This window comes from Montipora foliosa, chromosome 3 (assembly GCF_036669935.1).
Source record: "Montipora foliosa isolate CH-2021 chromosome 3, ASM3666993v2, whole genome shotgun sequence".
Lineage (NCBI taxonomy): Eukaryota > Metazoa > Cnidaria > Anthozoa > Scleractinia > Acroporidae > Montipora > Montipora foliosa.
Window position 1 is genome coordinate 24059048 of NC_090871.1, and position 17500 is coordinate 24076547.

The window sequence follows — 17500 nt, forward strand, 5'->3', positions numbered from 1 at the left end:
GCGCGCTCTCATTGGCTCACTATCTCGGATTATCAGCCGATAATCAGCTCGACGGACAAAATGGTTGCCAGTAGTCGTTTTGCCACTGTAAGTGAAGATGATTTTCGCGTTGAACTGTTTTTTTTTTCTCTTTTTTGAAATAATCACCTGTGTATTTATATATACCAAAATTTATCAGGCTCAGTGATTATCGGTGAATATTCACCGATAATCACTTCCCCTTCGGCGAATAATTGTTAAATAACATGCAAAACGACGACTCCAAAGCATGGTATAAACAAGCGACCCCCAAAGCAAGTACGGAAAACGAAGAAGCTAAAATTCTCTGCGACACGCCTATATATACAGATAAGGTGCCAGAGAATGGAGCAAACAAACCAGACATGACGATCTTTGATAAGAAGAACAAGGTTATCATCCTAGTGGAAGGAACTGTATGTAATATCGGACAGATCAACGATACGAACGATTATAAGAAGAGAAAGTATCTGGATTTAAGATTGAGTCTCCGAAAACTCTATCTCGACCACGAGATCGAAAGTTTGTGAAGCAGTTTTAGATGAGTTATCTCTTAAAATAATAATTGCTCGAATCATTTATATGATTGTAGCTAAAATATGTTACTTGTAGCATAAGATCAAGGAGAAAGCTTGATGGGATAGTTGTTTCTGGGACTGATCTTGGTCAAGAGGGAAAGTATAAGCGGAGGCGAAACTAAATCAATGAAAAATTGAAGATAAAGGAACAAATTCTGGCAATAGAGCTGTTTTAGATGACGACTGTAGAAAACAGCCTTATTCAGAATTAAATTTAAGGAGAAGTTAAGAGAACAAATTCATGGAAGAAAGCTCTCCAGAATCAACGCTTACAGTGCTCAGACTAACAAAACTACTGATTGAGAGTCTAGCCGCATTGTTCTTCTCCGTGGCTTGTCACGAAGACCAATAGAACATAGAAAAAAGACTGCAGTGGGCATTCAGTATGTGGACTTTATATTGAATGAAAATCAACAGACACATTTTAATGATTTCTCTATAAAAAAACAAAAAAAAGATTGAGTGCAATGTAGATGGCGCTTGTTTCGATCGAATTGATAATTTCGAACCTATTTTGTTTTTCCAAAAAATCTATGTGCCCACTTTCTTAGAAATACAAACATAATTATCTTCAAAAAATATATGAGTACCTCCAGCTGTTATTTAATACTCCTTTAACTCTTTTAGCCCACCTTTCTTCCCAGTCATTTTCCGGGGAAAACAGTTTCGTAATCGTGCTCTCTAGTATAGCTTACGAGACACATGGGGAGTAAGGACACTGGTCTCTGAAACCACCACTCTTTTACTTTATCTCTCTCTGTTTTTAGGTGGTGGTGGTGGTGGCTTCTACTCCAGCGGAAGAAGTTCAACGCAGTTTGGTGGTAGCATGGGAAATGGCGGAGAAGGTGGCAAGGGGTTTCTCCAAGGAGGAGTGGGTGGTCGAGCCTGGTACAACAATGTTGTTGGAGGATTTGGAGGTGGTGGTGGTGCCTATGGACAAGGAGGCGGTGCGGGAGGTGGTGGAGGTTATTCTGGGGGGAGTAGCGGAAACAACGAGTACGATTCATGTGGGGGAGGAGGTGGATCTTACAACACCGGAAAAAATCAGCAGAATGAATGTTGTTACAATACAGCCGGACATGGTAGAGTGACCATAACTTTAACGTAACGCATCAGGTTCAATTGAGAGTTCTTTTCAAGGATCATTTTAATCATGAAAAAACAGCCTCCTCCTGAGTTTGGGCTCACAAAACTCTCTTTTAGCAGGTGACTTTGTTTAGTGTTGAATAGACCTATTGTAGACCTACGGAATTTAAACATCTCGAAAGGTTGTAGGTATTGTGAGGAATGAATTATTTTGTGACCATGCTAGACTCACGCTGGAGACGAACCTGACACTGAATTGCCGTGTTATATCCGTAACTTTCTTTCACACGCTGTGGATAGCATTTAGGGCACGTTCGATTGAGCGTATTCCGGAAAAGGAATACGAGTAATAGAAGTTAGAAATCTCTTTTTACGGAGATTCACATTAAAATTGTCGAACACCTGCTAAAATGCTATTTTAAACTTATCTTTATTATCCTTGTTTCTTCAACAGGCCAAACATACAGTTTTAAATCATCACTCCACGTATTCGTATTCCGGAGTACGGTTAATCGAATGCACCCTAATTTAATATCGAGCCAACGATTCTGACCACGTCTTGTATTTTTAGCATTTTAGTGGCGCGCTTTTTGTCATTAAAATTTTTTGGCATTAAAGAGCACTGATCGGCGCTTTTCTCTGAAACTGATCTCTTGCAAAGGAGGCGCTTCTTTGAGGCGGTAGCAGCCGAAAAAGATCATCAACTTCACCACTTACGGCCGCCAAAGTATGTATCTCGCTATAATCTCAGGAATCAAGCGCCTCTTCGTTTGCAGATACGTTCATGAGCACTTTTACACCAGCAATGTCAAAGAAGGAGCCTTTCTTTGTATAGTTCTCTATTAGTGATATTTTAGAGTGTTTTCATATTTTTCTATTTATAAAATCATTTGTGAAAAACAATGACATTTTCTTATGTAAATTTGTCCATTTGAGCCCAAGTAGGCAGCTTATGTTTAAGTATTTTCTTAAACTATCTATTCGTCTATTTTCAGATTTTTGACTCGTTAATTAAGTTTCCTAGCTTCATGCACTTCTTTCAACGAGCTACTTTTGTTTAAGAACAAATAGCGTTTTATGGTTGAGAAAATAATTTACTCTTCGGCTCGTGAAACTCTGATTGGTGTTTGAGCAGAGCTATTTTTTTCTTGCAAATTAAATACTCATGAAATCTTTTGTTTAGAGTGGAACCCCGGCTGACCTATGGTGTTTCATCTTAAAAACTAAAACTAAAGACACACGTCAGTCACTGAACTGCAGACAGATTATGCGATCATGGAATTCTACTCCACTCTTTTGAATGACAGCCTCTTTATTCACAGATGCACTGCTGGTAGCACATCACACCACCACCATCCGCCCATGGAAATTTCGTCATCATGATTCACTGTGCGATGAAATGCCTTCAAGATTGTTTACAGTTAGTCGAAAACTTACAAGCTCACAATACCTAAACCGAAAAATGTAATACTTCCAGTTCCTTTTATCCGAAGGCGTGAGTGAAGTGGATTAAAGATATGCATGAAGGAGCCGCTTTTTATAATGTGGCTTGTTATAAAACACCTAACAACAAGAGAAAATGAGGGGACAGCGAAGGAGTCTCCCGGTCCAGCCCTTGGGATATGTCATGTCCACGAAAGTTATTTTTAGACGAGCGGAAGTCTTCCGAGACGTCCGCATACAGGCCAACCTCGGTCCGATGTTTGAAAGAAAATATATATTCATAAGCCTTCCACGTGCGCCATCATTTTCTCTTTTCACTAAGAACCTGAGAGCGAAGCAAGACTGCATGCGGGCGTCTCGGAAGACAGACATCCCCTAGAACAAAGACTTCCGCTCGTCTAAAAATAACTTTCGTGGACATAACATATCCCGGCCAACGCCTTGAGCCTCCCTCTCTGTCCCCTCATTTTCTCTTGCTAACAATTATTACGAAGTTCAAAACGGATGTAAAAAGGTTTGTGAGCTTCGATTGTTCTGGCCTTTCCTGGATCAGCCCCTCTGTGCACCAGTAAAAACGTGCGGGTTCATTTCTCCTCTGTCTCTTGAAAATGCTTCGTTGTTTATTCAAAAAAACTCTGATTTTCTCCTAATTAAAAAAAAAATGAAATAAGTAAGCAAATAACGTCGTTTTCAAATATGCTATAGGAAAGATTAAGCATCACGTTTACAGAAAACGGCAAACGTTGGACTAAAATTTGCGTTTTGCCAAAAATGGAAGAAACTCGTTTGATATGAACTCATTTCTTGCATGTTAGCAGCAGGTATCAAATAACTTTTCAAAAGAGAAAGACGAGTTAGAATGACGTAATTTTCATGCTTTTATGACAAGCAGCAGCCCACCGTTTCGCGGTTGTCTTTTCAGGTAAACGCGATGCTTAACTCTCCATAGTCTCCACCCTGGGGGATGGGGACGGACTCCCATGTAAAAAGGACAAGGGTGCTCGTACCTTTTGGGGGTTAAAAAAGCGGTTTTGATACCTCTTAGGGTGTTCAGCCTTAAAAGGTCCACAGCGGGAGCTTTAGCGGTACCTTTTAAGGTACTGATGAGCCGAAAAATTATGACAGGCGACATTTGATAATTAACTGTTTTTTAAATGTTGTCTAATTAAAACCTATAATTTGGAACCTCTTAGGGGTGAAAAAAATTTCATGGCACGCCCACAAGAGAGGATCTTGGTACCTCTTGGGGGTTCTTTTCAAAATTTCCGACGAGCACTCCCGTTCTTTTTACATGGGATTCCCCCCGGGGTCTCCACCCATATGCCAACACAATATAAGTGAAAATCGCGGTGTGTTCTTTATCTCTTGCGAAACACCGGATACGTCATTAGAGAATAATAACTATAATAACTATAGAATAACAGCTGCTACAGATTAATTAAAAAAAAAAGACACTCCAAGACTCTGAAGAAATTGGTGATGATGAAACTGACAAGGTTTAGCGCTACGACAGGAACATTTACACTAATGAACCCGAAGTACCTATGAAGGATACCGATTCTCCAGGACAAAGATTTCAATGCCACTACTGACGAGACTAGCTCTCAGAGAGTTCAAGTCAATAATGGCTTTCAGGAAGAGTTTGTTTCGGGGCTAAATCCTGAATACCGGAGGAATTAGCTCCAGCGTGTTTCTAGAATGGAAATTAACATTTTACGGGACGGGTCCCGAGGATAGCATGTCAGAGAATGGAGATGGTGACAACGACACTGACTTAGATATTGATTTATAATGTTCCTGCGTAGGTTCGTTGAGTTTTTTAAAAATCTTTATGAACATTAAATCATTCACTTAATATAAAATTCTCGACTTCACAGAACAAACACCAGCACAAAATTAGGTTTACATGATAGGTACAAATTGTTATTCTATTACTACAAAACAATCACCCTAGGCCCAGTTCCTCAAAAGCCGATTAACGCTAATCCCAGATTACGCAGATTTTCGGCAGATTTTCGGCAGAACTTTACATGAGAAGACACGGGATATATTGTGTATGAGAATTTTGATGCAAATAAGGAAAAGAATGTAATCGTGTCCTTTTTAAACTTGTTCTTTATTTGCCTGCAAAAAACCTGTAAATTTTTCCCTGCTTCCTTAAGACGTGTTTACAGGTGTTAGGATGATCTCATTATATCTAGTGGGATACCTGTGCAATTTACACGTATGATGCAATAAAAAGTTCCCGGATGTTCGTCTTCCACGAGGTAAATCATGGCGTGTTTAATGTGTTGCGTGGGTTGAACGAATTCTGAATTCATGTTCCCGCGTCATGAACGAAACAACAGGCATTACCTTTACCTGTCAAAGTTTGTACTGATTTCAAATGTTACACCAGAAATTTGACGTTGGAATTCTCATTCATTTGGGTCATTTCACTTGCTTAGTTTACCCGGTTTCCAAAATGGCGAATTTTACCATGAAGAAATTTATTAGTCGAGAGAGTCACTCGTCATGTTAAAATATCTCTGAAGTTTATGAGTTTTCAGAGAATCGCTCGGGTGATTAATTTAAAAATCGAGTCCTCTATTGGTGAACTACAGATTACGTCATATGTCGCAAAATCACTTCGCGTGATGTCACAATGTAGACTTAAATTTATTATGCTTAATTGGGGTGACACTTAACTAAAGAAAGACAATGGTTGCTAAGGAAGCTATATAGTCAAGAGGCCCACAAAGGGGTTGCATGGATGGTTATTTGAAGTACCTTTTTCAAAGGAAATTTGACATCACTTCAATTAGAGGGCGCATGCGCAACTAGTCCCAGTCCTTTGCCGTGCATTTCAGTGAAAAACATGTAAAAACTCTCAGGAAATGAAAGAGGCGGTGTTTTCATCGATGGGAACCGCCCCATAATTCTTCGTAAACTGTAGCATGGAATTTCTGTTTGGACAAAAAATGGAACTGATATTTTGAAAAGTGTATCAAAGGAGGGCCATATAACGTCATAAATTAAAAAAAAATCTATGCTACAGATTTTGTATTGACTCTCGTACTGTTAGCTACTGTTGCGTGAAAAACATAGTTAACTCACTGAGTTTTCAGACATTTTCTTTTTTTGGACACGTGACTTACCAAATATAGCCTGTGTACAGCCGCCCAATCTCCGCAAAAAAAAAAAAAAAAAAAAAACGGAGAGGAGCGTCTGTGATTTATCGTTAGTAATCGTGTTCTGGAATAATTTTGCATACATTATTAAGTGATCTACGTTGACCAAAATTTGCATGGCTCATATTTCTTTGGAGCGAAATTCTCAAAATGGTGGTCAATGAGGTAGATTTCAAGATACCTTGGCTTTATAGCATAGAAACACTCTTTAAAGGAAAGGATGTATTTGCAAGTCTTCCAACCGGGTCGGGTCTGATCTTCAGAGCAGCACAGATCGTTGCCGATGAGCTGTTACTTTCCTCGATATGTCCACATTTCAAATCTTCCAGGGCAACACGCTTTGTAGATTGTTCTCGAGAATGGCTAGGCTGGTCCGAGCAAGGCGTTGGGATTAGATTGACTGGTAAGGGATAGCGGGAGACGTTTTCGAGTGGACAATCTTTTGAATTGTGCTATATTCACCTCGTGAAGATTGGTCAGGAGCGCTTTCGTTTCTCAGTTTAGCGCTGACAACAATTCCTACAAATTTACGTAGAATCGATTTCCACTTTACACTCTATAGATAACAATCCCGCTCGTACTTTAAAAGAAAAACCTCTTTGACCATCAAAAAGGTTTTTATTCGTATTTTTTACCGTGTGCAAAGTACACGCGAACTCATCGTAAAATTTCTCACGGTGGTTCTCACGGTGTTGATGTGGAGAAATAAAAGTAAAAGCCAATCAAAACTCGATGATGTAATGATCTATGGGTAAAAACCAATGAAATAATTGTCCACATACCAGGAAAAATCACGTGGTATTGAACACGATTATTAACGGTAAATCACAGACGCTCCTGTCCGATTTTTTTTGCGGAGAGTGGGCGGCTGTACAGGCTAACCAAATATGGTTGTGAGAGTTGAACCAGACAAAGAAATGTTAAATAGCGGAACACACATGGCAAAAAATGGTAACTATAGAGAAAAAGGGACTCGAGAAATGGTTATTTGGATGGTTCCATAGCAACAGTTTCATAGTTAAGAGGCACCCTCCTTAAACAGATCTTCTTCTCAGGCTTGTTGAATATTGTTGGGAGAAGTTGACCTTTATACTAGGATTTTTGCTAACAAGGGGTTTGTGACCAAATTATCCTTGCTTAGTAACAGCCCACTTGCGGCTAGATTTCACGATTTAGTCATTTTTACTAAATTACCGTAATCCGAATCATCTTAAAGTGCTACTGTGACGGAAAATAAGTTTTTCTGTTACTTTGGATTTCAAAACCGTTACTGTGTTAACTAAGCACTAATTGACCCAAGTTTTCAGGCCTTGATTTCAAAAGGGACACCTATTTATTTTAACTAAGAATGTTCCTGTTTAATGGTCTGTCATTAATGACTTTAAAAAGCTGGATCCAGGAGAAAATAACGTCGAAAGCCCTATTCACATGGCATAAGCTAACCAAGGTTAGACTTGGGTTCAAATTAATACGGTTTAGTTATCGTCGTGTGAACGCTACTAACCCGGGTTCGAGCGGGGTTAACTCCAACCTCTGGAGAGGTAGGTTCGACCGAGGTCGAGCCTGGGTTACTTTTGCAACGTGTGAACACAAACCTGTACGTTTACCCATATTCTCCGCCTATATTCAACGTGTCGAATGTCGTTCGGGCAATTCGAGATCTCCAGTTCAGATAGATGGCGAGCCGTTTTTGAGCAGAAACTTTTTCATCCGCTTTCATCTCTCTAAACTTTTGCGATTCGTGAAATGAAGTTACACTAACGCCAAAGCTATAATTATAAAAATTTGCCTCCAAATCTCCAGCATGAATAAAGGATTGTCGTCCTCCATATTGTCGCTATTGCACTGTCCTCTTCTGGAAAAAATGGGCATGGCATGTAAAACCAAACCCCTGTTCGCCCCAAGGTACGTGTTCACATCAGTTTTCTGATCTTATGAACTTCTCCTTTTGAACAAATTAGGGGCGAACCCGGGTCGAACCTAGTTAGTTTATGCCATGTGAATAGAGCTGAAGACCCACTAGTTTAAGAATGCGTGTGGCATTTAAAAGCAAACCCCTGTTCGCCCCAAGGTACTTGTTCACATCAGTTTTCTGAACTTCTCCGTGGGAACAAATTAGGGGAAAACCCGGGTTAATTTAAACCCGCGTCGAGCCTAGGTTAATTTATGCCGTGTGAATAGAGCTGAAGACCCACTAGTTTAAGAATGCGTGTGTAAGGGGTTGAATTAATATGCAGCACGGGAGTTTTGGACTTTCAGACTCTTATTGCATATATAATAAAAGCATTTACACGATAAAAATTAAAGCTAGTAAGTAAATGACGTCACTTTTCCCTAGATCCAACCCTTGGACGTCGAATCGGTCAGTTTTGAACTTGACTAATGGCGGACCCAAAGTAAACAGCCTTTGGATAAAAATCAAAGCTCAAAATTTTGCCGGTTAGGTGTTAAGCAAACACACTATCAAAAAGAAGAAAAAAAGGAAGGGATTTTTTTGACCATTGTAGTACTTTAACTAGTAAGCTGAAGGTCTTAGATTCGACCACTATTTGAAGTAACAAATTACGTCCACGGTTTGCCTGTGTCACTTGTCTTGTGAACGGACAAATCAATCAGCCACGTTAAATGACTTCCGAAGTGCTTTGCTGAGGAATCACTCGGTGACTTGTGGCACCCATTGATTTGAAATGAGCTGATGTTAAAGAATACGAGCAGTTGTTCATCTTGTGTTCAATCTGTCAAGCCCAACGGCGCAGAAAAAGGAATAGAGAAGGAGGAGTACCGCCTGGCGATCTCTTGTGCGATTGCTTTTTTTTTCGCGTTACGCTCAACTGACTGAGCGAAAGACGGGCTACTCCTTCTTAAAAGTGAAGTGTTGCAAATTATTTCCAAAAAATCCCTCAATGATCCATAATCTTGATTGAATCTTTCATTAGAACGGATTTTAGCCAAGTATAAAGGAAAGCCACAGTGGCTCTGTATTATCTTTTATATTTTGAATTATGTGATTGGCCCAATAGTTTCGCGCCGCAATTTATTTAAACCAATCACTAGCAAAACTCTTACAAAATACAAAACTTCCCAGAATTTCTGATTGGCTCGTTTACGCCGTGTGAACCAGTCAGTGGGATTTAAGCCGGAAGGCTGAGGGCAAGATGTCTGGGAAGCTTACGGATGCCAAAACGCTCGTGATTTAAAGGTTAAAGGAACGGAGACTTCAAATTAACATTCATTTTCCATATTTACACTTAGTGAAAAATCTGGCAAAGAATTTCGACTTTCCTTAACCCGCCTTGCTTTTATTGTGGTCGTTAAGGCTTACTTTATTATACAAAATTGATGCTCCCTAAAATGTTCTCTCCATCCTCTTATTTAAGTCAGTCCAAGACTTTTTGTCCTAAGAATGAAAACGAGTTTTCTCAAGAAAGACTTCATTTTAGTGAACTTGGTTCACAGGAAATTTGAAAAATTCACGCTAGTGTGTCATTTATCCTTGAATAAAAAGCATTACGCCTCTTTCAAAATAATTAACAATTATTGGACGATTTTGAGCAAAATATCGTGATTTGTCAGTGGCGAGCAGATCAATTATTTGTCGAAGCTGAAGGCTGAGGCAAATAATTGATCTGCGAGACACTGAAAAATTACGATATTTTGCGATAACCGAGTTCATCATTTGATGACTGAGTTAACTTTTTCACAATTTCCAACAATTAAAGCGAACTGCCATTTTCACACAACACTTATTTGTAGACAGTTATTATTTGCAGATCACGTGGTGGGCTCTCGGTCAATGAAAAGGAAGGAAAAATACGTCGAATGATAATTTAATTAATTCGAGCCTTAATTTTTTTTAAAAATACGGTAATATACTTTTTTAAAAAAAGACTACGTACGCTTTTTTTTTTTTTTCCCTTTGAACGTTTAAAATGTGAAAATAGTAACATGGTATCGTCTTGGGGCGTCTGAAGTTGAAATTGATTTGATTTCAGGTTTGCGTATTAAAACAAAGTACCTATTGCATTGCTTTACATCTTGAAAGAGTGCCTTTTTTGTAATTAGGAGGAAGTTATGGTAACGACAAAATGCGTTAATTCCATCGAACATCATTTAACTCCCTGCTTCTTGTGTGAATATCATGTACAGTTCACCCATGCTGATGACTTTAGAGTTGAGATCAATAAAATATTACGGTTTTGTAACATTCTCTTGATTGTAATAACAGTGCTTTCGTTGCGCCTACGGCTTTAGTCGAAGCACCATGGTTAATTTATTTCAGAAAATCAGATTGAATCATTGCATTGGAACCGTTTGCTATGTTTACGGATGCGTATTTGCAAGTGGTAAAAACCTTTACATCACAGGTGAATAAAATAAATTGAAGCTTAACATTTGGTTTAATCGTTGTTACTGTTGTTCAGGATTGAAACTCGTATTTTCCTCTCGAGTGGATGCAAATAAAAATCATCTATACTCGTTTTGGACACAAAGAGCAAGTTGACTTGCTTGTCTGTTTGTCAGTTGTTTTGCTTCCGAGCGAACGAGTGTTTTAACTCAGCTTAGCTGACTATTTTTCGAGGTGCCTCAACAGTGTTAAGAAAATTTTGCCCGCTATGTTATTAACAAGTAATCGCAATGGGTCCTCGTAAAATTAAAGATTAATATCACTTGTGAAATTGCCCTCGTCGCTGCGCGACTCGGGCAATTTCAGCAACTAACACGCGTGATATTAATCCTTAATTTTACTCGGCCCCATGCGATTACCTATACTTAGTGATTGGTCTAAAAATCTCGCGCCAGTTTATCAACCAATGATATAGGAAAACCAAAACAAATCGCGACTCGCACGCGCAATTTGTCCCGTTTGCGTTTTCAGCAAGTGCATGGAACTGATGCCAATTTGGATTGGTTCATCGTGCGGTTTGCACCTGCTGTGATTGGCCGAAGTAAGTACTTTGGTATTTGTTTTACGACACTCAATGTAGAAGGAAAGTGTTCCAAAGACGAAGGACAACGGTATCCTGTGTTGTAGCTCAGTTTCACGCGGATCCTCTCGGGGTAATTTTTTCTTTCTTTTTTCAAAACTAAATTTGGATGGACATCAATCAAATATTTCCATGACAATAGTTCCATTCAGTTGGTGGCACTTGAATTCGTCATGGAAACATGTGATTGACGTCCACTCAAATTTAGCTTCGAAAAATGAAAAAAAAAAAAGTCTTTGAGGGGCACGTGTGACTGGTAACCGCTGTAAAAAACTCTTATAGCTATTGTGGTCTATTGGACCATTGAACGATAAGCTCATGTTTTCCTTCTACCACTTTTCAGTCTTTTTCCGACTTCTTTACCTTAGAAACTGTTCTTCTCTGGCGCTTTTACCATTCGATTTTAAATTCCTATACCCGATACTGAATGATATCGAAAAACTGGAAAATTGGCGCATTCCTACTAGGGTTTAGTTTTCTCCTTATTTTTTCATCATTGGCGGGAATCACGTTCAACTCTGAAGATGGCTTGGACAACGTTGTCGATAGCTTCAGTCACCAACAACCGTCTATGCTCAGATTTCTAGCCGCTGGTGTCTCGTTGCGCAACGAGACACCAGCGGCTGGGTGTCTGAGCCGAAAGCCTTAATTTGGAAAACGAGAGTCAGGAGAGTTGACAAGAGTTGAAACTCTCATTCTCGTTTGGCCAGGAACTCTCTCATTCTCTCTAGAGGGCTCATCCAATTTGAACCTGCTCAAATTGATCATGAGAGCTGGCGGGGGTTTTGTCTCATTTGGCCGCACACGAGAGTTTGAGCGACAGGGTTGCGGTCAGCAGTTACTGTTTGTTTCCAGCCGGCTTTTTTTGATAAAAAAGGACCAAGGACTTGAGAGATATCTTGGGAACTTTCTTAGCAATGTAAGGTACCGTTGCCGTACCAATCCGAAATTTGGAAATGTAGCGATCGGAATGTTTCCCGTGAAGCCAGGAAGCGCAACGTAAGCGTTGGCCTCTCAGCCGGGTTTGATGACCTTGTGGCCTGAACCTAGTGCTTAGTAATCCTTGGGGAGATTGCAGCTAGAATTTCTCAAACTGACATTTCCCTTATTATTCAACTTACACGACGTACAATCTACTTCAAACTTCAAGTCTACTTCAAAGAAACAAACATTTTGTACATGCAGAGAAGATTCAGATTAGACGAGGCAGAGAGTCGAACCCGGAGCGATGGTTTCTCATTTGAGTTTCGGATGTCCAATAGATTAACGAGACAAGCTCCCGAAAAGTCGATTTTTTTTTAGTATTGACATGATACACAGCAAAACAACTGAAAGCTAACCGTTTTCAGAGTGATTTTTAGACCTAAATCTTGTAGATCAAAGCGGCTTAGCGCAGAAACGCCATTTGTTGTTGAACTAAAGAATTTTGCCTGTTTTCATTCTTTTCACAGCGGTAAGCTTGTCGTATTAATTAAGGTAGGAGATATTGCGTCCTGTAATTGTTGCAAAATGTCTAATGTTAAGGTATGGCCGTGAGTGTTAACCGTCTTCAACTCGCAACCGGCTGCGACAATTTTGTTAAAGTAACTCTTCTCCCAACGACGCTTTATCCAGTCTCTCGTTTTACCACGTTTTGGATAATTATCCTTTCTTACTCATTAAACATAAGCGTTAGAATTAAAAATGCAGAAGCTTTTCATGCAGAAGCTTTTATTTGCGCTCAAAATTCATTTTACCGGTCAGGCACCATATTTTCCCAGGGTAGTTCCCATGCTCTCTCTTTTGTTTACGCACGAATACTCTTGACAGACTCTCGTCAACTCTCGCTCTCTCGATCACCCTTATCTCAACTCTCGTCAATTCTCATCAACTCTCACTCTCATTTGGTCAGGGCTTAACAATTGTTCTTCTCAGGAAGAATCGAATTCCATCAAAGTATAAAAGCTAAACTTATATATTAAATTTTATTGGTTTTTTACATAAAACATTAAGTCCAAATTAATTTTCTGTAATATCGTATTTCAATGTAAAACATGGAAATACAAAGGCGGGTCTTTTGTCAAGTGGTAGTTAACGGCTGGTATGACATTTCTTGTGTAATGTTACCCGGAACCTTTGTCAAACCGTGATATTTGAGAGATTGAGTTTCGTCTTCCTGTTTTCGTGATACATAATACGGTACCACACTGTTTAGTGGAGTTTTCAGATAAATCTAAAATGGGTATATGCAACAAGGAAAGTGCAGAACCTGAACCGTCTGTATCAGGAGGAAATTGTGCTCATGTTCATAAATATTCATCTGTTTTGTCTGTGTTTGCGATTGTGTTGACCATTGCCCTTTTCGCGAGAAACGAGGGAGTGATTCGCGAGATGAAAATGGCTGAGGCAGAGCTTTCCGAGGAAATTCAACAAATCAAAGTAATTCTGAAACAAAGAGCCATGTATCCCGTGAAAGTGCACAAAAACGAGGATGGTTCAAGGGGTAAGTTGTTACGAAATTATGAAAACCTTGTAAGACATGTACAGTATGCGATCAGTGTTTATTGCGTCATTTACCTTGTGCAGATAAATTGCAAAGCGCCATTAAAAGGAATCCCGTTAAACACCAAAACCACACAAGGAAGAAGAAAACTTCGATTTGTATGTTGGATAATAGTTTCGTCTTTGTGAAACTTGGAGATACGAAGGAGGCTATAGGGTATTGTACTGACTTTATCTGAGTGAAACTGCAATCGACCAGTCTTACGTGAGGTGTCATCAGACGAATAAACAGTGCACGTCCTAACTCGCCCAGGGTCATTGGAGGGTAACCCTTTTTGAATCGATCGTCGTTTGCACGCTGTCTCTAAAAACGACTCAAACAGTCCAACGTATAAAAAATTAAGTGAAGCTATGATCCTCGAAGTTACGAAAGCAATTTTTAGCGTAGAAAAGCCTGAAAAATTAAGGACTTGAAGGGGGTTTGAACCCGTGATCTTACGATGCAGTTTGCGAGGCTCCAACCAACTGAGCTATGACGTCACTGATGTTGTGAGCTGGTCATTTTTGGTCTCGAATGGCTTCAGAGCTCAGTCGGTTACAGACGGTATGATCATTTAGAAATTCTTAGCTGGCCAGAAAACCTTGCCTCGGTATAAATTAATCTCGCTTCAAAGAAAAATCCTCTTTGTGGAAACTGCGCCGAGATAAACAGCATCCGTGACCTCGTGATCCTCGGAAACAGCATCAACATGAGTTTGAGAAATGACATACTGCGTTTCGATTTCCAAGTGGCATACATTAGGGAAAAAAAACAAAATCGAAATAGAGATTTTAGTGCTTTGCCATTTGACTCAATGATGAACTCTTTCATTGCTGTCGCAGTGAGTGAAACTGAAGCGAACGAACGAGGCAGCCCTCAAATCGGGAGAAGAACACATTTGTTCGAAACGCAAGGGATTGAAACTATAATGATTCACTGTCTCGCAACAAAAAAAGGCTCAAACTGCTGAAATTCACAGAGATTGACTTTTTTTCCAACCAAATATTTGAACACTATTTATTTCTTGGTCATCTTCAACCTCCGTCTATTTTTTCCTTTCTTCTCTAGAGTGGGGTCCTCCAGAAGGACGGTCCAGTTGAGGGTCCACGTTTTTTACCGTCCCTCCTCAAGACCTATTAAAATCTCCCCTCAATTCCAATTCCACGCGCGAACCGTCGTTAAATTGCAAGCATAATTAAACATCTCCCTTCCTATCGGCAGCATTGCTACTATTTAGGTTGTTTTGCTAATCGAGTTTAAATAATAAAGGTCGGCCTTATTTAACTCTTGACATAGATTCACAGTTCCTTGTCTTTACAAAACCCTTGTGTACAACTTCATATCTGCTTTTCTGGCTTTTTTATTCTCAAAACCTCATGACTTCTTTTTTTAATTTTCTTACTTAAGATATTTTGCCTTTGTTTGTTTCCCTGGTCCAAAGTTCAATCTGGTGACTTTCTCTTATTTCCTACAAATAACATTCGGGACAGCATCTTCACTCAAACATTCGCCGCAACGGATGTATCGTCGTTCTAAGAGCCATTAAAGATGTTATCTAAACGATCTTTGAGATTTACACGATTCTTTCCTTTGCAGATCTAATGGAAAGAAATAAAATTGTCCGTCGGCATCTTACTGTTAACAACACTGAATCTGACAACATAAACGATTTTCGTCAAGGAATGGAGAAATATGTGGAATCGCTTATTGTCAAGTCCTGTCGCCCTTCAGAAAAAGTGTGTCTACCAGGTCCCCCTGGACCAAAGGGAGTTCAAGGCCCTCGCGTAAAAGAGGATCCAAAGGTACCAAAGGTAGAAAGGGAATACAAGGTGTCATGGGTCCGCCAGGTGAGCCTGGCAAACAAGGCATGACAGGAGATCCTGGAGAAAGCGGTGTCAAGGGAGAAAAAGGTAATTAAGATAATTAACTCCGTGAAATATTTTTGTCTCTGAGACACTGAAGAAAGTTACTTGGCTTACTTTTTCTGACAAAACTTCTGCGTTTTGTCAACAATTTCACAATGAATCAACCAACACTATTCCAAATTGAACTCAATGATCGAGCACTGTTCTTTGAAACTAGTTACAACAAGTTGCAAAATTAGTGGAGACACTTCACCTTCTTGGGACGTTATTAATTTACCTATCGATCTCTCACACTGAAAACGGCCGAGGGCGTGGTTGATCGGAACGTAACGTCTCAATCATGGGATGTATCAGTAATGGGAAATCTTCATGTACGGGGTTCAACATTATTGTTGAGAATACCTTGCCATCTGTCAAGGAGTGTCACACGTTACATGCCGTGCAATCTATCGTTGGATTAGCTATTCAAAAAGTAATAGAAAGCTTTTGTACGCCTTTGTCTTAAGTCGGTTTTTTCACAATGGGGTCGAGGAGTGACTAAATGATCTCACGACAAGGAGAATCCTTTGGTTTGATTAAGAGTCGCGGGATGATTTCATTTGGTTCTTGGCACACCGCTAACACTAATGAAGCCGACAATAACTCCAAGCCTTTGCCAAAACAATACACTATTCTTTTAGGTTAGCACATTTTTCCCTTTTACCGTGTTTACATTCTTTTTGTCACACTTCCATTTTGTATATATTTCCATCTCACGCATTTATATTTTAGTTTTAGTCTGGAAACCGAAAGCTTACCTTTTTAAAAATTTTAACCAGAGAACGCTTTTTTACAAAAATATCTCCAAAACCTGGTTACTCCTCTATTTTTACTACTACTACTACTACTACTACTACTACTACTACTACTACCACCACCACCACCACCACCACCACCACCACCACCACTACTACTACTACTTACGTGTAAGTTGTAATAAGGGTTGTATCTAAGTTAGATATAAAATTACAATAATAGTATTGCAAATAAAAGCTGTAGTGAGGTTTATATTTCTATTAATAAAAAGCAGCCCTAAAGAGATGTGTCTTGAGTTGACGTTTAAACGAGCTAAGGTGCGAGATTGTGCGTAGCTCAGGTGGCATTGAGTTCCAGAGTGAAGGTGCAGCCACTGCAAACAATCGATCGCCCATTGTCTTCTTAGTTTTACGCTTGAACGGGACAAGGAGACGACTATTGGTGGATCACAAGTTATACTTTGACCCAGATTGTAACTCAACTAGATTGGTAATATAGTCTGGAGCAATGCCATGTAACGTTTTAAAAACAAATAAGAGAACCTTATACTGGGTGCGCTCCTTAACTGGAAGCCAGTGTAAAAACCAAGAAGTAGTCGCAAAAGCAGTAAAGACGCGTTGTATCTTACGCAAATGACAAGCAGGAAGACCCTACAAAAAACTGTTGCAGTAATCTAGGCGCGACGTGATGAACGCATGCACTAAGGTCTTGGTATCCAGAACCAGATCAAGGACATCTAAATAAAGCTTTAACATTAAACCGTGCAACATCAGTGGTTATTCACGTTACTCAAGACTAAAAGACTTCATCCCTTGCACTTTGTCATATTTTTTTAAAATAATGGCCACATTGGGGTAAAAATGGACCTTGCGTTTCTTTTAGTTTCTATTTCGACTGGTGCACCATCGTGTCCGCCAAGATCAAACCGTCTGCTTTTATATTTGGTTCTGATTTGTTCTCTCCCCTCTTCGACATCAATTGCTCCGTTTGTCTACTATACTGACGTTTTATCGATTTTCTGATGGGCTCTTAGGTTCAT

At 39.6% G+C, this 17500-nt stretch overlaps 1 protein-coding gene and 1 pseudogene across 1 annotated transcript in view; both read left to right on the forward strand.

The window, feature by feature from the left end:
• LOC137994647 (uncharacterized) overlaps positions 1–2147 on the forward strand; it is an 18068-nt gene extending 15921 nt beyond the window's left edge. The window contains exon 7 of the mRNA XM_068840254.1: positions 1364–2147. Coding sequence (XP_068696355.1) covers positions 1364–1704 — 341 coding nt within the window. The 3' untranslated portion in view covers positions 1705–2147. The remainder of the gene's footprint in view (positions 1–1363) is intronic.
• Positions 2148–13464: 11317 nt separating this feature from the next.
• Positions 13465–17500, forward strand: part of LOC137997121 (uncharacterized) — a 19218-nt pseudogene continuing 15182 nt past the window's right edge.